At 46.2% G+C, this 24,551-nt stretch overlaps 1 protein-coding gene across 1 annotated transcript; it reads right to left on the reverse strand.

Moving 5' to 3' along the window:
- Positions 1-1,608: 1,608 nt before the first annotated feature.
- On the reverse strand, positions 1,609-20,898 carry LOC122936012 (zinc finger protein OZF-like). The gene is made up of 5 exons (XM_044292002.1): positions 20,883-20,898; positions 20,677-20,800; positions 20,455-20,552; positions 15,305-15,362; positions 1,609-3,358 (listed from the first exon to the last, which is right to left on the reverse strand). The coding sequence occupies exons 2-5, from the start codon at positions 20,759-20,761 to the stop codon at positions 2,190-2,192; spliced, it is 1,410 nt and encodes a 469-aa protein (XP_044147937.1). The 5' UTR covers positions 20,762-20,800; positions 20,883-20,898; the 3' UTR covers positions 1,609-2,189.
- Between the last annotated feature and the right edge of the window lie 3,653 nt (positions 20,899-24,551).

Below are 24,551 nucleotides of genomic sequence, written 5' to 3' on the forward strand. Positions count from 1 at the left end.
TTCTTCAGTATTGTTATACGAAAGTGTAAATTAACCCCCTTTTCTTTAAACCATTGTTTGCGGCATAGAAGAAGTAATACAATTTAGATGACTAGTTTTTAGAGCAGAGTGGAAGCTACACTGCATTCAGAAAGACTTCAGACTTTCACATTTTTTTTCACATTTTATGTTGCAGACTTCTGATAAAAAAAAAAATTTAAGTCGAGTTTCCCCCCATCATTCTGCACTCAGTAGCCTATAATGAGAAAGTGAAAAGAAAATTTTCAAATTTTGGCAAATTTATTAAAAAGGAAAAACTATAATTTCGTATGGATATACACAGTAAGTATTCAGACCCTTTGCTATGACTTTGACATCTGGGGCATCCCATTTCTCTGGATCAGCCAGAACCCTGAACCTAATGGAACATTTCTGGAGAGACCTGAAAATGGCTGTCCACTGACATCCCCATCCAACCTCACAGAGCTTGAGAGAATCTGCAGAGAAGAACGGCAGAAAATTCCCAAATCCTGGTGTGCAAACCTTTTTGCATCATCCTCAAGAAGACTGTAGGCTGTAATTGCTGACAAAGGGGCTTCAACTACCGTATTTTTCGCCCTATAAGACGCAACAGCCCATTAGAGGTTTTTAAGGAGGAAAATAAGAAAAAAAAATATTTGAACCAAAAGGTGTGCTTTTAGTGGGCTTTGAACTAATGTGTGAATGACACTAATATGGGGGATCTATGGATGACGCATTGTTATGGGGATCTGTGGCTGACACTGTTATGGGGGTTTGTGGCTGACACTGTTATGGGGGTTTGTGGCTGACACTGTTATGGGGGTCTCTGGCTGACACTGTTATGGGGGTCTGTGGCTGACACTGTTATGGGGGCATCTGTGGATGACAGATAAATAACATCTTATGCTATTTGTCATCCACAGATCCCCCTCATAACAGTGTAAGCCACTTTGAATGACCCCCAATACAGGTGGTGGGGGCTGGCATCTACACTAGTTTTTTAATGGCAGCGGGGGCCCAGTGCAGTCATTGTATTCTATTGCACCAGGCCCGCTCACTGTACTAATCGTATATTCAGTAACTCCAGGCAATGTTTAACTATAGAATATGTTCGATCCAGCAGCCTGTACTTACGACCATAGCAGGCAGGAGGCTGGGCAGGCGGGCACTGGCAGCATAACTCACTACGTCACGTGCCCACGCCGCCTTCTTCATTCATAAAGTGGGCGGAGCAGGCACGTGACGTAGGAAGTTACGCTGCCAGTGCCCGCCCAGCCTCCTGCCTGCTATGGTCGTAAGTACAGGCTGCTGGATTGAACATATTCTATAGTTAACCATTGCCTGCAGTTACCATAGATACAATTAGTACAGTGAGCGGGGCCCGGCGCAATAGAATACAGTGACTGCACCGGGCCCCGCTGCCATTACAAAACTAGATGCAGGCCCCCAGCCCCTCCTCGCTGATACACACACCGGCCGCGCTGTGCAGCATGCGGTCGGCGGTGTATCAGTGTAAACGGCAGCATTCGCCCCATAAGACGCACTACCATTTTCCTCCCACTTTTGGGGGGGAGAAAGTGCGTCTTATAGGACGAAAAATACGGTACATCCTGCGTAAAGGGTCTGAATACTTATATCAATGCAAGATTTTAGCTTTTCCTTTTCAATAAGTTAGCTAAAATTTCTAACATTCTGTTTTCACTTTGTCATTATGGGTTATGGAGTGCAGAATGACGGGAAACAACTTGATTTCTTTTTAATTTTAGCACAAGGCCACAGCATAATGAAATAAAAATAAATGAAAGGATCTGAAGACTTCCTGAAATCGTTGTATGTGTTACAGCCACAGTACTGATCATGCGGGCATAATGGCAGTGTCTACACGATCAGTGTTGTAATAGCGTGACTCTGGTTTTCTGGGGACATCTGCCTATACAGTTCTGCTATACCACAAGGAGAATATTTTTACAACAGAAGGCATCCTTAGGCAGCAGGTCTTAAAATAAAGCCAAACACCTGCAACAGTTCTTAAGTTGCACCTGTGCAAGTTCTTCAATGTTTAGCAAAACCTGCTCTGTGTGTAAAAAGTTTTGCAAATTCAGAACATTAAAATGGCCTCTCTCCTGTGTAAACTTTTAGATATTTTCTAACATTTGATTTCTGTCTAACATATCTCCCACATTAGCACATTAATATAGGTTCTCCCCTGTGTGAGTTCTCTGATGTTCAGCAAGAACGGATTTCCGACCAAAACATTTCCCACATTCTGAACATGAAAATGGCTTCTCCCCTGTGTGAATTTTTCGATGTTCTACATAGCTTGATTTCTGGCCAAAACATTTTCCACATTCAGGACATGAAAATGGCTGCTCCCCTGTGTGAGTTCTCTGATGGTAAAGAAGAATCGACTTGAGTCTAAAACATTTCCCACATTCTAAACATGAAAATGGCTTCTCCCCTGTGTGGATTCTTCGATGTTTCACAAGATTTCTTTTCTGACTAAAACATTTCTCACATTCAGGACATGAAAAAGGTTTCTCCCCTGTGTGAGTTCTTTGATGTTCAACCAGATCCGGTTTATAGCCGAAACATTTCCCACATTCTGAACATGAAAATGGCTTCTTCTTGGTGTGAGATCTTTGATGAGTAACAAGAGCTGATTTCTGACCAAAACATTTCCCACATTCTGAACATGAAAATGGCTTCTCCCCTGTATGAGTTCTCTGATGATTAACAAGATACCATTTCAGACTAAAACATTTCCCACAATCGGGACATGAATATGGCTTCTCCCCTGTGTGAATTCTTAAATGTTCCACAACATGTGATTTCTGACTAAAACATTTCCCACATTCTAAACATGGAAATGGCTTCTCCCCTGTGTGAGTTTTTAGATGTTTCACAACATGTGAATTCTTTGCAAAACATTTCCCACATTCCGGACACGAAAATGGCTTCTCCCTATTGTGAAATGTTATTTGATGTTCAACAAGACCCCATTTCTGACTAAAGCATTTCCCACATTGTGAGCATGGAAATGGCTTCTCCCCTGTATGAACTCTTTGATGCTTCATAAGTTTTGATTTCTGACTAAAATACTTTTCACATTCTGAACCTGAAAGTGGTCTTTTATCTCTGTCAATTATTTCATGCACAGATTGTTTAGACTGATTCTGTGATTGACTCAGTGATTGATTAGACAAAAGATTCTTGTGACCAATGGTAGTGGTGGATAGATCTCCACTGTGAAGGTCTAAGGGTACATTAGCATTTATGGAATTAGCTTGTGTGACATTGTTATCTTCTACTTCTTCAGATAAAAGGAGATGTTCATGGGAGTCTCTTGTCTCATCCTCACCTGGAAAAATAAACATTTTCTTATTTTCTCAAAGTATAGTATCTATATAACGGATATGAATGGAGGCAAATGCAGCATGAACATGAAATAAATATATAGACACATGTTATGAGTAAGGTTTTAACCAGGATAATCAAACCCATATCAAACATCCATGGACAAATATTTCCTGACAAAGAGTTAAATAGTTTCCAGATAAAAGACTTAAAGTGGTTAAGTCTAAGCTTCGTTCGGCAGACAGTCGCTTCCCCCATACACATACAAATTCAGCTTAGCAAAATATGTCTGTGTACACCATAGAAGAGCGGAGAAAGCTGCTGCCAGACAGTTCTAAAGGTGGCTTATCTCCCAGGTGAATATATGGATTGGGCAAAAAGGGGACATTTCCGGAGAAGTCGGGAAATCCCCACAGACATTAAAGTGCCAGCCGAACCCACGCTTCTTGGCAGGTTCATCCGACAAAAGTATAATGTATATGGCCAGCTTAAAAGCCTATAGGAATGAAATCATGGTGTTCAGTTGACAAGGAGGTGTTAATGAATGGTTGCCTCTGACATCAGATTGAGGGTTTTCAATAACCACACCATGTATTTATGATCGGAGAACCCTGACAAACACGTTTGATCAAAAATGTGTGCAAAGAGCTTTCATTTTTCATGTATAAATAGGTATAGTAACAACGTAATCCAGAATAATCTCTAATCCCTTTAAATTAGGAGATACGAATGGATCCAGCCAAGTCACTTTCAGGCACCTAAGACCATACAAAAAAAATACAATCCTCCCGCTTTCCCCTCCTTCCGAGTGGGCCATGCCACTGGAATAGATCTGTCCCTCCATGCACAATATAGCTTGCTTATTGGCCAGGCCTCTCTCACTCTGACTGTGGAGTGCAGGCATGCTACCTCCATCTTTTAAAGGGCTAGTGCATGCACACCCTAATCTTTACCAGTCAATGGCTGACCATTGTGGGGAACTTTAGTCACCTTCCGCTGTCGGTAAGTGCCTGAGCAATAGAGTCTAGTCTGCTAGGTATGCTGTTATACGTTTGTCTGCCCGTGTACTGACTTCTGTCTGTTTCCCAGAATTGACCTTTTGCTAGCTGGCCTCTCTCTAATCTCCATTGTGACCCTCAGCTGCTCATCCTGACTTTGGACTGTTTATTGGATTGCACATACTCTGCCTGCCCTCAACTCTGCCTATTCCCGACTATGCTTTTGCCTGATCTCTCAGTGCTCAGCACTGGTGTCTCTTGACCTTTGTGGGTCAATAGTCACTGAACAGGGACTACTTCAAAAGATAGTGGCCTGGTGGTTCCCGTGCTCCAAAGTCCAAACCCCTGTATATTGTGAAAGAGTGAATATCAGAGGGGCCATTTAGATAACTTGAGGAGTAACCCTAAACCAAACTGTTTTCAGGGCACAGAAATCCACATCTGCTTCTTAACAGTTTGCCATGGATCCTACTGGCCAATCTAAGATCAGACTGCCTAAAATATTTAGGGAGTTGACTAGTCAACATGGATACCAAGAGCAGCTTCTGCAGTATCTCAATTCTATCTTAGCCCACTTAGACTACTGCAGCTCCTGTGCTGCTACCTTCAGCCATTGTGTCTGCATAACCACCTCCCCCAGTTTGCTTCCAGCCTGCACCTTTCACTACCCTCAACCCTCAAAGGTGACCCCAAGTTATGTTGTGGGTTCTTGAGCCAGTGTACTATTCACTTTGAGTTGCAGGCTCATCAGTTTCCTATAGACTGGTCCAATGTAACATTCCTGGTTTGCCTCATCTCTGGAGAAGCCCTTACCTACTCTATCCTCTTCTGTAAGCAAAGTGGCCAACTGATCTATAATATTTGCGATTTTTGGCCACCTTCCACAAGGTCTTCGAGGAGCCTGTCGTGCCACCTCTGTGGCCTCTTCACTCCCGCACCTCTGTCAGGGTAGCTTCACTCTGGAACAGTATGCCATACAGTTCTGCATCCTTGGCTCTGAACTGCTGCTTTCTGGAGAGGTGTGTCAGGGCATAATATGGATGAATGGGCAGGTGAAGAGGCACTCTCTACCATTGATAATGTCATTATCTTGGCTGCTTGAATCAATCTCTGCTTCAAAGAGCGCCTCAAGTTGTCAGCATGTGAAAGCAGAGTTCCTCGGCTGGCATCTTCTTTTTAAAGGCCCATACTACCTTCTTCGTCTCCTCCTCCGAATCCCAAGCAATTGGTCAAATTCAAGCTGACCAAAGAGGATCATCTGCATAGGTGCAGCAGTGACTGTACTGTGCTTATATTGCAAAGAACCTGTTCACTCCTCATGGGAAACTCCAGTGCCTAGGGTTGATTGGATGGACATTAGGCCTTGGTAGCCCAATACCATATCCCTTCCAAGCAGTTGGAGAGGCTTTTGGTAGTCACATATATCAATGGGATGACACTTATGGAATCCATGAAATTTCAGCGTGCCCATGGATCTCCAAGTGAGAGTCTTGCTCACAGAAAAGACCCTATGTCCTGCCTGTTTCTACTAGTAGCCTCCTTCTTGGATTTTGCACTGGCGATGATTGTCGTTTCCACTGCTTGGCTTCTGTGTGACCACCCTGGGCTCCACAGGCTCCCAAGAATCTACTGGGCCATGCTTCATGCCAGCTATGTGTATATTCTTGTTAAAAAGGAAGGTAGTCACCACACAGATCCTATGACTGATTGGGCTCCGGTCTGGCACCTTGCCTCCTAGTGGCTAAGACTATCCATTATTTGTATCGGAGACTAAGGCTATGTTAGACTACATTAAAAAAAACTTGGAGAAAGGTTTAATTAGGAAATCTTTTTATGAAAAGAAAGGATGGTTCTCTGCGGTCCTGCATTCATTATCAGGGATTGAGAAAAATTAGAAGAATACATGTGAAGAATAGTGATGTTCGAACACCAAAGTATTCGGGTGTTCGGCCCGAACACATTGCTATATTCGTGTGCGCGGCCGAGCACCCGAGTATAATGGAAGTCAATGGGAGACAACCAGGCATCTCTTGCTCTGAAGAGGGGAGGGTGCCTGGTCCATTGGAGAAGGTCAGAAAGTGACAGAAACACCACCGAAATGGAACACCATGGGGACGATGTCTGGATGCATCTTAGACTCCCAGGTCGCTGCTGGGAACCATGTTGTCCGAGTTGTACACCACTTTTACAGACTGACAAAAATACGCACAAAATCCCACAAAAAAATACATTTTACAGGAAAAATTGTTAGGAAACATTCTTTCCTGTATATTCAATTGTATATAAAGTGCAAGTGCTGCAAAACATTACAAGCAAAAGTCACTCCGAAACAGCCTGTATACCACATAAAGGAGGGCCTCATTCACATTGGGGTTACAATTGTTCAGGTAGTGGGACTCCTACACTCATAAAGCCTATGCACTAAGGGAAAGGGTTGCCAAGAATTACAAGGAACCAGCACTCCAATGCACCCTTTATTACACATAAAGTAGGGCATAATACACACCCTTGAAAAATTATGATTGATGGCCTGCTGGTGACCCTCAAAAACATTTGGAGCAAGGGCCTGCTGATCTGACCATCTAAAACCTTAGGGGCGAGGGCCTGCTGCCATATTGGTGACTCTAGATAACCTCTGGGCGATTGCACATCCCAGTGATGGCGACGAACCATTTGGATATCTGCCCTATCAACTTTCGATGTTCTTTTCTGCGCCTACCATGGTGATCCCGGGTAACGGGGAATCAGGGTTCGATGCCGGAGACGGAGTTTGAGAAACGAATGACACATCTAAGGGAGGTCAATGGCTGAAATCTGGGTGGAGAGGAACGAAGGAAGGCAGCAGGCGCGCGGCAATTATCCACTCATGACTCGGGGAGGTAGTGACGATAAATAACAATACAGGGCTTAAGATGCCCTGTTATTGGAATGAGTAAGAAAAAATTACAGGGAATGTCACTGCGGTATTTTGGATGAGGAAACGTTATACAGGAGAGGCCCTGCTGCTGCTTTGTTGACTCTAGATAACTTCTGCCTGATCGCACGTCCCCATGACGTCCACGATCCGATTTGATATCTTCCCTATCAAATTTCGATGTTCTTTTCTGCGTCTACCATGGTGATCATGGGTAATGGAAAATCAGGGTCTGATGCCGGAGAGGGAGCTTGAGAAAGGGATACCACATCCAAGGGAGGTCAATGGCTGAAATCTGACTGACTGTTGTTGCCTTGCCCCTTATTTTTCTAAATTGTGAACCACCCAGAGAGGGTGGGTCAAGTTATCAAAGCAGAAGCATCCAAGGAAGGCAGCAGGCGCACAGCAATTACCCACTCCTGACTCGGGGAGTTAGTGACGATAAATAACAAAACAAGACTCTTAAGATGCCCTGTTATTAGAATGACTAATTACAGGGAATGTCACTGCTGTATTCTGGATGAGGAAACGTTAAATAGGAGAGGCCCTGCTGCCGTTTTGTTGACTCTAGATAACTTCTGTCTGATCGCACGTCTCCGTGACATCCACGATCCATTTGGATATCTTCCCTATCAACTTTCAATGTTCTTTTATGCGCCTAGCATGGTGACCACCGGTAACGGGGAATCATTGTTCGATTTCGGAGAGGGAGCCTGATAAACGGCTACGGCTACTACTTCAAAGAAAGGCAGCATGAGATGCGGGCCTGCAGGTGAGCTGGCCCTGTAAAACATTATATGCGAGGGCCTGCTGGTGAACTGATCCTGTAAAACATTAGGGGTGAGGGCCTGCTGCTGAGCTGACCCTCTAAAACATTAGGTGTGAGGGCCTACTGCTGAGCTGACCCTCTAAAACATTAGGGGCGAGGTCCAGTTGGTGAGCTGACGCTCTAAAACATTATATGCGAGTGCCTGCTGCTGAGCTGACCCTCTAAAACATTAGGGGCGAGGGCCTTCTGCTGAGCTGACCCTCTAAACATTAGGGGCGAGGGCCTGCTGGTGAGCTTGCGTTCAAATGACTGTGTTATTGTCACGGACGGTGTACAGAAAACAAGACAAAGCAACATGCATATATGACTCACTGGATCCAAAGCTAAGGAACCAAAAGGGAGACCCCTGCACAAGACCTGAGACTTTCCCTGGCTGCTCAGCCTATGCAAAGATCCCAGAGGTGGATGGTTGCATATCCACGTACCTCGACTATATAACCCCTGAACACCCTACAATAGTGAGGGGACACGACCACCGACTCCCTACACCAGACACGGAGGGAGTCAGGGTCACCTGGGATCCAGCAAACAGAAAATAACAGATAAATGTTCAGCACTTAACTTTGTAGCAGACTGGAAAACAAGATCAGCATGCACACACACTCCAGGAAGTAGTATAAGCCGCCCAGTAATGCATTATGGGGCGGAATTTAAAGGGATGCAATTAGTCCAACTACATGACAGCTGAGAGAGGCTAACGAGATGAGGAACTGAACATCACAACAAAGAAACTCAAGGAGGAGGTTCTGAAAGGCTTCTGTCAGAGCTTCTCAGCTGTCTGGTTGTGACAGTACCCCTCCCTCTACGAGTGGACTCCGGACACTCAGAGCCCACCTTCTCAGGATGGGACCTATGGAAAGCCCTGATGAGACGAGAGGCCTTAATGTCTGTCACTGGGACCCACATCCTCTCCTCAGGACCATAACCCTCCCAATTAACAAGGTACTGGAGAGAACCGCGGACAAGCCGAGAATCCACAATCCTAGAGACCTGAAATTCAAGATTCCCATCAACCATAATCGGAGGAGGAGGCAAAGGCGAGGGTACAATGGGTTGAACATAAGGTTTCAATAAGGACTTATGAAAAACATTATGGATCTTCCAAGTCTGAGGAAGATCAAGACGGTAGGCAACAGGATTGATGACAGACAGGATTTTGTAAGGCCCAATAAACCTAGGACCCAACTTCCAGGAGGGAACCTTCAATTTGATATTCTTGGTAGACAACCACACCAGATCACCAACATTCAGGTCCGGACCAAGCACACGTCTCTTATCTGCCACACGCTTATATCTCTCACTCATGCTCTTTAGATTATCCTGAATCTTTTGCCAAATAGATGACAAAGACGAGGAGAATCTGTCCTCATCAGGTAAACCAGAAGACCCCTCTCCCGAGAAAGTCCCAAACTGCGGATGAAACCCATATGCACCAAAAAATGGTGACTTATCAGAGGACTCCTGACGACGGTTATTTAAAGCGAACTCAGCAAGGGACAAAAAAGAACACCAATCCTCTTGATTCTCCGCCACAAAACAGCGCAGATATGTCTCCAGATTCTGATTGACGCGCTCTGTCTGGCCACTCGACTGCGGGTGGAAAGCAGAAGAGAATGACAACCGAACCCCCAAGCGAGAACAGAAAGCCTTCCAGAATCTGGAAACAAACTGCGTGCCCCTATCAGAGACTATGTCTGAAGGAATACCGTGCAATTTGACAATGTGATCAATAAATGCCTGCGCCAGCGTCTTAGCATTGGGCAAACCAGGAAAAGGGATGAAATGCACCATTTTGCTAAAACGGTCCACCACCACCAGAATCACAGTCTTCCCTGAGGAACGAGGCAGGTCCGTTATGAAGTCCATGGACAGATGTGTCCAAGGACGGGAAGGAATGGGTAAGGGAAGGAGAGGACCTGATGGCCGTGAATGAGGGACTTTGGCACGAGCGCAAGTCTCGCAGGCTGCCACAAAACCCTCAACCGACTTACGAAGCGCAGGCCACCAGAATCTCCGAGCGATGAGATCCAGTGTGGCTCTTGCCCCCGGGTGCCCAGCAAGGACCGTATCGTGGTGTTCCTTAAAAATCTTGTGTCTTAAAGCGATAGGCACAAACAACCTCCCAGGAGGACAAAGATCAGGAGCCTCTGACTGGGCTGCCTGCACCTCTGCCTCCAATTCAGAAAAAAGAGCAGAGACCACCACACCTTCAGCCAAAATGGGACCCGGGTCTTCAAAATTCCCGCCTCCCGGAAAACAACGTGACAGGGCATCTGCCTTCACATTCTTAACTCCAGGGCGGAACGTGACAACAAAATTAAACCTAGAAAAGAACAAAGACCATCTGGCCTGTCTCGGGTTCAGACACTTGGCTGACTCCAAGTAGGCCAGATTTTTATGGTCAGTAAATACGGTAATAGGGTGTCTGGCTCCCTCTAGCCAATGGCGCCATTCCTCAAAAGCCAACTTGATGGCCAACAATTCCCTATCTCCCACATCGTAATTTCTCTCTGCGGAGGAGAGTTTTTTCGAGAAAAAGGCACACGGTCGCCATTTGGCAGGAGAGGAACCCTGACACAAGACCGCCCCCACACCCACCTCAGAAGCATCAACCTCAACTATGAAGGGTAAAGAAATATCAGGTTGCACCAAGATGGGAGCGGAAGCAAAACTCTCCTTGATATAAGAAAAAGCCTTACGCGCCTCTACTGACCAAGAAGAAAAATCTACCCCCTTTCTGGTCATATCAGTGAGTGGTTTAACAATAGAGGAATAATTCAAAATAAACTTCCTGTAATAATTGGCAAAGCCCAAAAAACGCATCAGCGCCTTCTGATTCTCAGGAAGCTCCCACTCAAGAACAGCGAGGACCTTCTCGGGGTCCATGCGAAAACCAGAAGCGGAGAGAAGAAACCCCAGAAATTGAATTTCTGGAACCGCAAACACACATTTTTCCAGTTTCGCATATAATTTATTCTCCCGCAGGATGAGCAAGACCTGACGTAAGTGTTCCTTATGAGTTTTGAAATCAGGAGAAAAAATCAAAATGTCATCCAAATACACTAATACAAATTTTCCCATCAAATGATAAAAAATGCTGTTCACGAAATGCTGAAAAACGGCTGGGGCATTCATCAAACCAAAAGGCATAACCAAATTCTCAAAATGGCCCTCAGGAGTATTGAAGGCCGTCTTCCATTCGTCTCCTTCTCTGACCCTGACCAGGTTGTATGCCCCTCTTAGATCTAATTTGGAAAAGACTTTAGCCCCAACAACCTGGTTAAACAGGTCCGGGATCAGAGGAAGCGGATAAGGGTCACGAATAGTGATACTGTTCAGCTCCCTGAAATCCAGACAAGGTCTTAAAGAACCATCTTTTTTCTTAACAAAGAAAAAACCAGCGGCAACAGGTGACTTCGAGGGTCGTATGTGTCCTTTTCTCAGACTCTCAGAGATATAAGCATGCATAGCGATCCTCTCAGGTTGGGAAAGATTGTATAAACGAGATTTAGGCAGTTTGGCGCCTGGGATGAGATTAATAGCGCAATCGTACTCCCTGTGCGGGGGCAAATCCTGAACTCCACTCTCAGAGAAGACATCTGAAAATTCAGAGAGAAAAGATGGTACAGTCTTAGTAGCAACCTCAGAAACAGATGTCGTGAGGCAATTCTCTCTGCAAAAGTCACTCCAACCATTTATTTGCCTCGCTTGCCAATCAATGGTGGGGTTATGTTTAGTGAGCCAGGGTAGCCCCAACAGTAGAGGAGTAGACAAACCGCTAAGGACGAAACATGACACATCCTCAACATGAGCATCACTCACAATTAAACGGATATTGTGAACTATGCCCTTTAATGATTTCTGAGAAAGTGGAGCGAATCAATAGCAAAAACAGGAATATCCTTTCCCAAAGTGCGCACCTGGAAACTATGAGTTATTGCAAATTGATTATCAATAAGATTGACAGCTGCTCCACTATCCACAAAAATCTCACAAAAAAATGTTCTTGCTCTCTAGCGCCACCCTAGCCGGCAGGACAAAACGGGAACTACAAGCAAACGGAAAACCTTCAATCTCCGCCTCAACCCTGCCAATAGTAACAGACGGAACATTTTTAAAAGATTTTTTCCTGTTTGTTTCTTTATTACTCCCAGAAAACTGCCTGAATCTCCTAGAAGGACAAACATTTGCCAAATGATTTATACCTCCACAACAAAAACAAACCCTCCCATGCAAGCTGAATCTTCTATTGTCAGAAGCAATCAACCCCAGCTGCATGGGCTCCTGCTCAGCAGGGGCTGACAGCGACCGAGACCCCTGCGCACAGAATGAGACCGCTGCACTGTCCTGGGACTGAGTATGACAGGAAGGGGACATCTCTCCTCTCTCTCTAAGACGCCTGTCAATACGAACGGCCTGAGACATAGCAGAGTCCAAAGAAAAAGGCCTCTCATGAAAGGCAAATGCATCTTTCAATCCCTCTGAAAGACCATGGCAAAATTGACATTGGAGTGCAGCATCATTCCAACCAGTATCAGCTGCCCATCTCCGAAATTCATGGAGTTTGCAAGCCTCTCTAAAACGCACAAAATTCTCACTACCCCTGGAGAACGTATCCGGGAGCGAGATCTTAGGCTCAGAACAAACTCCATGAACGCAAGCTGAACCGGTCACTTGAAGCTGAGAAAAAGTCTTACGGAGATCAGCTACCTCCAATGAAAGACCCTGGAAGCGTTCAGCCAAAAGTGAAACCGGATCCATGCTTGAGACGGTTTTGGCGGCTTATAATGTCACGGACGGTGTACAGAAAACAAGACAAAGCAACATGCATATATGACTCACTGGATCCAAAGCTAAGGAACCAAAAGGGAGACCCCTGCACAAGACCTGAGACTTTCCCTGGCTGCTCAGCCTATGCAAAGATCCCAGAGGTGGATGGTTGCATATCCACGTACCTCGACTATATAACCCCTGAACACCCTACAATAGTGAGGGGACACGACCACCGGCTCCCTACACCAGACACGGAGGGAGTCAGGGTCACCTGGGATCCAGCAAACAGAAAATAACAGATAAATGTTCAGCACTTAACTTTGTAGCAGACTGGAAAACAAGATCAGCATGCACACACACTCCAGGAAGTAGTATAAGCCGCTCAGTAATGCATTATGGGGCGGAATTTAAAGGGATGCAATTAGTCCAACTACATGACAGCTGAGAGAGGCTAACGAGATGAGGAACTGAACATCACAACAAAGAAACTCAAGGAGGAGGTTCTGAAAGGCTTCTGTCAGAGCTTCTCAGCTGTCTGGTTGTGACAGTTATGGACATTTGGACGCTGGACTGGGACAGGGAAGTGGATGTTGTTGCTGAAGGTTCATGCGAAGGTCCAGGTGCAGAACAAGGGGCATCCGGGCCTGCACCTTCGACAGGGGATTGGCCAGCAGTGCGTAACACGGGGAAAGAGGAGGCAGTGGTGTGACTCGCAGACCCAGATTGTGGACCCAGGCGTTCGGACCACTTGTTAGGGTGCTTGGATGCCATGTGGCGGATCATGCTGGTGGTGGTGATGTTCCTAGTGTTTTGGTACGGCACAGGTTGCAAACTACCACTCTTCTGTCGTCTGCAATTTCCTCAAAAAAATGCCACACTGCGGAAAACCTACCCCTTGGCAAGGTAGATTTACACATGGGGGTGCTCGGTGTAACGGTTGTGGGCCTGTTTGGTGTGGGCCGACCCCAGTGCCTCTTCCAGCCTGTTGCGGTGCTGCGGATCCCTTCCCCCCTGTACTGCTGTCCTCGCTCGGCTTTTCACCTTCCCATGTTGGGTCAGTGACCTCATCATCAACCACCTCCTCTTCCACTTCCTCACTCTGCTCATCCTGCTGACTTAACCTAACCACAACCTCAGTGATTGGTAACTGTGTCTCATCATCATCCACCTCGTGAACGAATGATTGCGTTCACCACCGTCATCTTCTTGAAACTGTGAAGGCTCAAAGGTTTGAAGATCAGGGCACAATATCTCAGGTCCCTCTTCAAGGATTCTCGGCGCGAGGGCCAAATGCAATAGTGGCGCTGGAAAGAACTCCTCGGAATATCCGAGTGTGGGATCACTCGTTTGGCAAGCCTCTCTATGGTGGGAGGAAGGATGATCAGAGAGAGAATTGGCTACAGAGACTGGACTTGGTGGAAGAGAGGGTGGTGCTTAACCGACTGGAAGCCTTATCTTCAGCAATCCAACCGACCAACTGTTCGCACTGGTCCGACTTGGACAGTGTTGTCCTGCGCCGCCCAGCTAAATTAGACATAAAGCTGGGTACGGTGGATTTTTTTCACTAATATTCTTCCCATCTCTGCCCCTGACACACAGAAGGTATTGCTGCACAGATGTCACTAGTCACTGCAGACACCTTCTATATAGCAAAATAATTGCTGTTTCGCAAAGTATAAAAAAAATAATTTGAGTAAAACTTTGCACAATTAAATTGCTGCCACCACACACAATAGTCCTTAAAAGGACTTTTGGGTCTTTGAAACGTTATTCACTGAAATATATTGCGATCGCAATCTCCCTACACTATCTGTCCCTTCCTAAGCGCAGATCTCCCTGACTCGCAATGAGCCGAACCCGTGTCATCGGGTGCTATAATGCACCCGATGAAGCGTTCCGGCCAGCCAATCACTGTAATGCCAGCAGCCAACATGGCTACTGGCATTACAGTGATGGCAGTACTTACCTGCATGTTTATTGGCTGCTTTGCAGCCGCGAAACATGTGGGGAGGAGACTCGAGCATGCCGCTCGAGCACATGTGGTACCCGGCCAAGTACCGCCATGTGCCAAGCATATCGATGCTCTAGCCGAACAGGTTTTCGGCCGAGCATGTTCGCTCATCACTAGTGAAGAATAAATGTCCCCTGCCTCTGGTCCCTTAGGTTTCTGATAGGATTCATGGATCCAGAATCTTCCCAAATATAGAACTCCGTGGGGCCTATAATTTGATTTGAATACGTGTGGGTGACTAGTGGTGGATGGCATTGCGATTATCACCTACATCTCTCCAGGGAGATTAAATATGGACTTGACATAATTAAAACATAACAATGATGAGGAGGACAAGGTTTCTCTGGACTTTGTATCAGTTTTGCCATTAACAAAAGGAATTTACAGTCAACAAGATTTATATATATAAAAAAAAGGGCTCTAACCTTTCACAGACACTGATCCGGGGTCTTCGAGTCCACTTGTCATTTCACCAGAAATTTCCTGCAAAGATCCAACATTAAAGACATGAAGAAAACAGAAAAAGGAACCTGAGTTTCTCTTATATCCAGGTGAAGGTTAGAAACCCCTAGAAGACATGAACCAATCTGCCCTAAAGAAGAAGGATCTCCTCAAGTGTCGGTCAGACAGGATCAACATTCAGACAAGTGTTTTAAACATCAGCAGAAAGGTTTCTGACATTTCTCTTCATGAATTGACCTGATCCTATCCTGGAGGGGGCGCTGTGCTCATCACCTCCGGTTCTTACATTATTCTATAATGTCACAGCTTTTACAGTGAAGAAGCCTTTTATCAGCGCAGGAGACTGAACCTTCTTACATTAATATATTTGTACAGTTTTATCAGGTCTCCCCTTAGATATCTCCTCCCAAGACTAAATAAAAATTCCCTCATAACTGAGGGTCTCGGGCCTCTTATCAGTTTTGTTGATCTTTGGACTTTTTTTTCACAATTAGGGGTTTTCTCATCTGAGATATTGGTGGCATAACGCTAGGCTATGCCACCAATCCAATGTCAGACAGGTGCGGGTCTAGGAGGTGTGAACCACGTCTAGCTCTAGAACGGAGCTCCAAAAGTGAACAGGAGTGGACCATGTATGTGCGGCCGGCCTGCTTATAATTTATATGGTAGCGCCAAAATAGCCGCACACTGGCTTGGCTATTTATGGCACTTTGATACAAGTGAATGAAGCGGTGGCCACGCTTGCGCAGTGCTCTACATTTATTTCTATGGAACTCCCTAAGATAGCCGAGCGCGCCACTTGGCTATTTACAGCACACCCATACAAATTAATGAAGGGCGGTTGAGCATGCGCGGTGTGCTCTCCTTCACTTTGGGAGCTCCGTTCTAGAGTGATGTGCCCCCAATGTCTCAGGTAAGATAATCCCTTTAAAACTGAAGTACATATTTTAGATGGGGCAGCGCTCATCATGTAGCTGGCCAGCTAAGACCTGTCCTAGGTTGCTAACACAGCTTATATGTCTATACACCTAGACCTACCAATAACCTTAATACAGTTCCTATGTTTGTGTGTTGGAGACAAAAGCAGAGTTATTTACAGTGACTTCATGTTTGGATGTCATGTAACAGTATATATTGTGTTTACAGAAGCAGAAATGATAGTATGCCTGAACAGACATTCACTCCACTAAGAGCTGTGTTTTATGGAAGCAAGAGGCCAAAGTAGGTATTTAGAACAGTTATATAATGTTCCTATTGTAAGTATAGTGATTAGAACTGTATACTGAACCAGTTATATATGTGTTTACTTACAGTTCCACCATACAAATTGCATACAAACTGCGAACTGCTCATACCAGATCATAAGCAATTGTATAGAGCAAACTGCAAACCAAGTTGAGCAAGTAGAACTATTAGTTAGACCTCAGCTATACCTCTCAGAGAGATCATAAAGTGCTTAAATAACTTAAAGTGAGAGTACAGATACTGGAAAGAGAAATATATCCACCATTTTATGTTGAATGATAAGATTGAACAAATGAACCACCAGTCTTATGCATACCGCCATTTTGTGATATCTTTTCAACACGTGTTATGTACATGGATTATCTGCTGCGGAGGCGGCAGTGTTATATATGAAGAAAAGTTTAAGTTAATAAAGAAGTTATTTTAAGCATTTGGTGTGCTCTTTAAACCTACTGTTTCCATAGAACAGTGCTAGAAGCATTACAGAGTAATAGACAGTCTGGTTAGACTAAAAGTCAGAGATATCAAAATTCTTCTAATGCCACAGCGCAAAAGGCACTTCATAGTGCTGCGCCTGCCAGACCTCATACTCTGTAAATACAGCATTCTGCCTTAGAAGCAGCTGACTGGCATTGTGCTGTTAGTCTACAATTTATTCCACATTGAATGTCCACTGCCTAGTGGATGTCTAAAAAGTTGGAGGTTTAAACGGGTTGTCCTAGGATTTAAACACGATAGGTGACGAGTGTCTGATCGTTGCACTGCTGCTTCATTCAGCTCTATAGGGCTGCTGGAGATAGCCAAGTGCTGCACTTACTTCTCTTTGGCAGTCCCACAGACTCTGAATGGAGCGGTAGCTTGCATACTCGACCTCTGCTCCATTTATAAAGGAAATATGGGAATCCTCTTCTAATGATCGGTGGGAGTCACAAGTTGGACCTTCACAGACTAGACACTTATGGCCTAATCTGTGGACTGGTGATAAGCTTAAGCCTCGGGAAGACCCTTTAGAGGGAATCTGTCACCTCAATCAATCACTATTAACTGCGAGACTTTATATGTCTATACGACCTGTGCCAGGATGTAGTAGAATGTAGTGCACTGGAACTTTGCAGCAGTACAGATAGACATACAATACTGATCGAAAGGTCAGTGTCAGCAGTATTACTCATGGTTAATCAAGGTGACAGATTCCTTTTATCACAATCTGTTATGAAACCAGAAACCACTTTCAGCCACCAATAACCAGATGCAGTAGCGTACAGTATACTCCACTGCTGCTGGGGGAGGTCAGTAGATGGAGAGTACAGTATACTCCACTGCTGCTGGGGGAGGTCAGTAGATGGAGAGTACAGTATACTCCACTGCTGCTGGGGGAGGTCAGTAGATGGAGCGTACAGTATACTCCACTGCTGCTGGGGGAGGTCAGTAGATGGAGCGTACAGTATACTCCACTGCTGCTGGGGGAGGTCAGTAGATGGAGCGTACAGTATACTCCACTGCTGCTGGGGGAGGTCAGTAGATGGAGAGTACAGTATACTCCACTGCTGCTGGGGGAGGTCAGTAGACGGAGAGTACAGTATACTCCACTGCTGCTGGGGGAGGTCAGTAGATGGAGAGTACAGTATACTCCACTGCTGCTGGGGGAGGTCAGTAGATGGAGCGTACAGTATACTCCACTGCTGCTGGGGGAGGTCAGTAGAGGGAGCGTACAGTATACTCCACTGCTGCTGGGGGAGGTCAGTAGACGGAGAGTACAGTATACTCCACTGCTGCTGGGGGAGGTCAGTAGACGGAGAGTACAGTATACTCCACTGCTGCTGGGGGGGTCAGTAGATGGAGAGTACAGTATACTCCACTGCTGCTGGGGGGGGTCAGTAGACGGAGAGTACAGTATACTCCACTGCTGCTGGAGGAGGTCAGTAGATGGAGAGTACAGTATACTCCACTGCTGCTGGGGGGGGTCAGTAGATGGAGAGTACAGTATACTCCACTGCTGCTGGGGGAGGTCAGTAGACTGAGCGTACAGTATACTCCACTGCTGCTGGGGGAGGTCAGTAGATGGAGAGTACAGTATACTCCACTGCTGCTGGGGGAGGTCAGTAGACGGAGAGTACAGTATACTCCACTGCTGCTGGGGGAGGTCAGTAGACGGAGCGTACAGTATACTCCACTGCTGCTGGGGGAGGTCAGTAGACGGAGCGTACAGTATACTCCACTGCTGCTGGGGGAGGTCAGTAGATGGAGAGTACAGTATACTCCACTGCTGCTGGGGGAGGTCAGTAGACGGAGAGTACAGTAAACTCCACTGCTGCTGGGGGAGGTCAGTAGACGGAGAGTACAGTATACTCCACTGCTGCTGGGGGAGGTCAGTAGATGGAGAGTACAGTATACTCCACTGCTGCTGGGGGAGGTCAGTAGATGGAGAGTACAGTATACTCCACTGCTGCTGGGGGAGGTCAGTAGACGGAGAGTACAGTATACTCCACTGCTGCTGGGGGAGGTCAGTAGATGGAGAGTACAGTATACTCCACTGCTGCTGGGGGAGGTCAGTAGACTGAGAGTACAGTATACTCCACTGCTGCTGGGGGAGGTCAGTAGATGGAGCGTACAGTATACTCCACTGCTGCTGGGGGAGGTCAGTAGACGGAGCGTACAGTATACTCCACTGCTGCTGGGGGAGGTCAGTAGATGGAGAGTACAGTATACTCCACTGCTGCTGGGGGAGGTCAGTAGATGGAGAGTACAGTATACTCCACTGCTGCTGGAAGAGGTCAGTAGATGGAGCGTACAGTGTACTCCACTGCTTCTGGGGGAGGTCAGTAGATGGAGCGTACAGTATACTCCACTGCTGCTGGGGGAGGTCAGAAGATGGAGCGTACAGTATACTCCACTGCTGCTGGGGGAGGTCAGAAGATGGAGCGTACAGTATACTCCACTGCTGCTGGGGGAGGTCAGTAGACGGAGTGTACAGTATACTCCACTGCTGCTGGGGGAGGTCAGTAGACGGAGACTACAGTATACTCCACTGCTGCTGGGGGAGGTCAGTAGATGGAGCGTACAGTATACTCCACTGCTGCTGGGGGAGGTCAGTAGATGGAGCGTACAGTATACTCCACTGCTGCTGGGGGAGGTCAGTAGATGGAGCGTACAGTATACTCCACCGCTGCTGGGGGAGGTCAGTAGATGGAGCGTACAGTATACTCCACCGCTGCTGGGGGAGGTCAGTAGATGGAGCGTACAGTATACTCCACTGCTGCTGGGGGAGGTCAGTAGATGGAGCGTACAGTATACTTCACTGCTGCTGGGGGAGGTCAGTAGACGGAGCGTACAGTATACTCCACTGCTGCTGGGGGAGGTCAGTAGACGGAGCGTACAGTATACTCCACTGCTGGGGGAGGTCAGTAGACGGAGCGTACAGTATACTCCACTGCTGCTGGGGGAGGTCAGTAGATGGAGCGTACAGTATACTCCACAGCTGCTGGAGGAGGTCAGTAGATGGAGCGTACAGTATACTCCACTGCTGCTGGAGGAGGTCAGTAGACGGAGCGTACAGTATACTCCACTGCTGCTGGGGGAGGTCAGTAGACGGAGCGTACAGTATACTCCACTGCTGCTGGGGGAGGTCAGTAGATGGAGAGTACAGTATACTCCACTGCTGCTGGAGGAGGTTAGTAGATGGAGCGTACAGTATACTCCACTGCTGCTGGGGGAGGTCAGTAGACGGAGAGTACAGTATACTCCACTATTGCTGGGGGAGGTCAGTAGACGGAGCGTACAGTATACTCCACTGCTGCTGGGGGAGGTCAGTAGAAAGCTCCATTACATCCGTCTATAGAGGATTTGTAGAAACCTCAGCTTCATCTACCTGATGATCCAGTGGGACATTTGGTTTCTCCTCTGGACAGTCCTGGAAATACAGAGGACTGGGACATCTCTCTGGTGGATTTCTCGGACTGGATCCATCTGTAGAAAATAGGGGACACACACAGGGACTGAATACATTGTTTATATGTGATGATCAGATGATGGAGGAATCTGACTCCTAAAACTGTTCTCTTCTCTACAGTCATGGAAGGTCTCCTCTTACCCGGTGATGTGAGGGACTGGGGATTCTCCATTATGACGTGCTTGTACAGATCCTTGTGTTCTTCTAAATACTCCCACTCCTCCATGGAGAAATAGACAGTGACGTCCTGACACCTTATAGGAACCTGACAACACAAGGACACAGTCATTACCAGACCCCTCTCTTGGCGTTATTGTATAATGTCCCACATTCCCAGCAGTGCTCACCTCTCCGCTCAGCAGCTCAGTGATCCTGGTGGTTAGTTCTAGGATCTTCTGCTCATGTATCAGGGAATGAGGTGGAGGCTCGGTGATGGGGCTCTGGGTCCTGCTCCATCCTCCTGACACACAGGGTGTCACACACTCACCAGACGACTTCTTCACTACTGTGTAATCCTGTGTATGGGGAGACGCCGATCACTACAGAGATTCTAAGAATCCTTCACCTTTCCAAATATTTCCCTGAGATAAGAGTGATGTCATGTGAGACTCTCACCTCTCCAGTTATCAAGGAGATGATCTCCAGGGTGAGGTCTAATATTCTCGCAGCCATGAGGTCTGTGTCCTTCCCCATCCTTGGTGGGTCATTGATGGAAAGGAACAATTGTCTTTCAAAAGAAAACTAGAGAACCTGAGGGGAAACATTGAGGATTGAAAGCAAAATTGTGTTTAGAAGAACATCTTACATGAAGTAAAGTGAGTAATCAGTAAATCTGATCGGTGGAGGTTCAACCGCTCGGATCGCCACGAATCACAAGAATACGGTGTAAGAGTGTATAGAGCGGTGGTCACACATTTATGCTTTTGCTCCAATCAACTCCATGGGACTGTCGGAGATCGCCGAGCTCTGTACAGGGAGTGCAGAATTATTAGGCAAGTTGTATTTTTGAGGATTAATTTTATTATTGAACAACAACCATGTTCTCAATGAAAAAACTCATTAATATCAAAGCTGAATATTTTTGGAAGTAGTTTTTAGTTTGTTTTTAGTTTTAGCTATTTTAGGGGGATATCTGTGTGTGCAGGTGACTATTACTGTGCATAATTATTAGGCAACTTAACAAAAAACAAATATATACCCATTTCAATTATTTATTTTTACCAGTGAAACCAATATAACATCTCAACATTCACAAATATACATTTCTGACATTCAAAAACAAAACAAAAACAAATCAGTGACCAATATAGCCACCTTTCTTTGCAAGGACACTCAAAAGCCTGCCATCCATGGATTCTGTCAGTGTTTTGATCCGTTCACCATCAACATTGCGTGCAGCAGCAACCACAGCCTCCCAGACACTGTTCAGAGAGGTGTACTGTTTTCCCTCCTTGTAAATATCACATTTGATGATGGACCACAGGATCTCAATGGGGTTCAGATCAGGTGAACAAGGAGGCCATGTCATTAGATTTTCTTCATTTATACCCTTTCTTGCCAGCCACGCTGTGGAGTTGTCACGGACGGTGTACAGGAAACAAGACAAAGCAACATGCATGTATGACTGAGTGGATCCAAAGCTAAGGAACCAAAAGGGAGACCCCTGCACAAGACCTGAGACTTTCCCTGGCTGCTCAGCCTATGCAAAGATCCGAAAGGTGGAAGGTTGCATATCCACGTACCTCGACTATATAACCCCTGAACACCCTACAATAGTGAGGGGACACGACCACCGGCTCCCTACACCAGACACGGAGGGAGTCAGGGTCACCTGGGATCCAGCAAACAGAAAATAACAGATATATGTTCAGCACTTAACTTTGTAGCAGACTGGAAAACAAGATCAGCATGCACACACACTCCAGGAAGAAGTATAAGCCGCCCAGTAATGCACCATGGGGAGGAATTTAAAGGGAAGCAATCAGTCCAACTCCATGACAGCTGAGAGAGGCTAACGAGATGAGGAACTGAACAGCACAACAAAGAGAACTCAAGGAGGAGGTTCTGAAAGGCCTCTGTCAGAGCTTCTCAGCTGTCTGGTTGTGACAGTACCCCTCCCTCTACGAGTGGACTCCGGACACTCAGAGCCCACCTTCTCAGGATGGGACCTATGGAAAGCCCTGATGAGACGAGAGGCCTTAATGTCCGTCACTGGGACCCACCTCCTCTCCTCAGAACCATAACCCTCCCAATGAACAAGGTACTGAAGAGAACCGCGGACAAGACGAGAATCCACAATCCTAGAGACCTGAAATTCAAGATTCCCATCAACCATAATCTGAGGAGGAGGCAAAGGCGAGGGTACAATGGGTTGAACATAAGGTTTCAATAAGGACTTATGAAAAACATTATGGATCTTCCAAGTCTGAGGAAGATCAAGACGGTAGGCAACAGGATTGATGACAGACAGGATTTTGTAAGGCAGAATAAACCTAGGACCCAACTTCCAGGAGGGAACCTTCAATTTGATATTCTTGGTAGACAACCACACCAGATCACCAACATTCAGGTCCGGACCAAGCACACGTCTCTTATCAGCCACACGCTTATATCTCTCACTCATGCTCTTTAGATTATCCTGAATCTTTTGCCAAATAGATGACAAAGACGAGGAGAATCTGTCCTCATCAGGTAAACCAGAAGACCCCTCTCCCGAGAAAGTCCCAAACTGCGGATGAAACCCATATGCACCAAAAAATGGTGACTTATCAGAGGACTCCTGACGACGGTTATTTAAAGCGAACTCAGCAAGGGACAAAAAAGAACACCAATCCTCTTGATTCTCCGCCACAAAACAGCGCAGATATGTCTCCAGATTCTGATTGACGCGCTCTGTCTGGCCATTCGACTGCGGGTGGAAAGCAGAAGAGAATGACAACCGAACCCCCAAGCGAGAACAGAAAGTCTTCCAGAATCTGGAAACAAACTGCGTGCCCCTATCAGAGACTATGTCTGAAGGAATACCGTGCAATTTGACAATGTGATCAATAAATGCCTGCGCCAGCGTCTTAGCATTGGGCAAACCAGGAAAAGGGATGAAATGCACCATTTTGCTAAAACGGTCCACCACCACCAAAATCACAGTCTTCCCCGAGGAACGAGGCAGGTCCGTTATAAAGTCCATGGACAGATGTGTCCAAGGACGGGAAGGAATGGGTAAGGGAAGGAGAGGACCTGATGGCCGTGAATGAGGGACTTTAGCACGAGCGCAAGTCTCGCAGGCTGCCACAAAACCCTCAACCGACTTACGAAGCGCAGGCCACCAGAATCTCCGAGCGATGAGATCCAGTGTGGCTCTTGCTGTCATGGTCTCACCTTCTTACTGTTCTCCTTCGTTTGACATGTGCTGGCGGCCATCTTGGTTTCTGGGTTTCTTGTAGCCTCCCACCCTGCGGCTTCTCCTTCCCACTGGGAGGAGCTGGATGCCTAGCTCATATACAGACGTGGACAAAATTGTTGGTACCCTTTGGTCAATGAAAGAAAAAGTCACAATGGTCACAGAAATAACTTTAATCTGACAAAAGTAATAATAAATTAAAATTCTATAAATGTTAACCAATGAAAGTCAGACATTGTTTTTCAACCATGCTTCAACAGAATTATGTAAAAAAATAAACTCATGAAACAGGCATGGACAAAAATGATGGTACCCCTAACTTAATATTTTGTTGCGCAACCTTTTGAGGCAATCACTGCAATCAAACGCTTCCTGTAACTGTCAATGAGACATCTGCACCTCTCAGCAGGTATTTTGGCCCACTCCTCATGAGCAAACTGCTCCAGTTGTGTCCGGTTTGAAGGGTGCCTTTTCCAGACTGCATGTTTCAGCTCCTTCCAAAGATGCTCAATAGGATTGAGGTCAGGGCTCATAGAAGGCCACTTTAGAATAGTCCAATTTTTTCCTCTTAGCCATTCTTGGGTGTTTTTAGCGGTGTGTTTTGGGTCATTGTCCTGTT

This window comes from Bufo gargarizans, chromosome 4 (assembly GCF_014858855.1).
Source record: "Bufo gargarizans isolate SCDJY-AF-19 chromosome 4, ASM1485885v1, whole genome shotgun sequence".
Classification (NCBI taxonomy): Eukaryota; Metazoa; Chordata; class Amphibia; order Anura; family Bufonidae; genus Bufo; species Bufo gargarizans.

Coding starts and splice junctions, on each gene's coding strand:
- LOC122936012 (XM_044292002.1), bottom strand. CDS start 20,761: ATGGAGGAGTGGGAGTATTTAGAAGAACACAAGGATCTGTACAAGCAC. Junction 20,553..20,676: donor CCAGTCCCTCACATCACCGG/GTAAGAGGAGAC, acceptor TATTTTCTACAG/ATGGATCCAGTCCGAGAAAT. Junction 15,363..20,454: donor ATGTCCCACTGGATCATCAG/GTAGATGAAGCT, acceptor GGATCTTTGCAG/GAAATTTCTGGTGAAATGAC.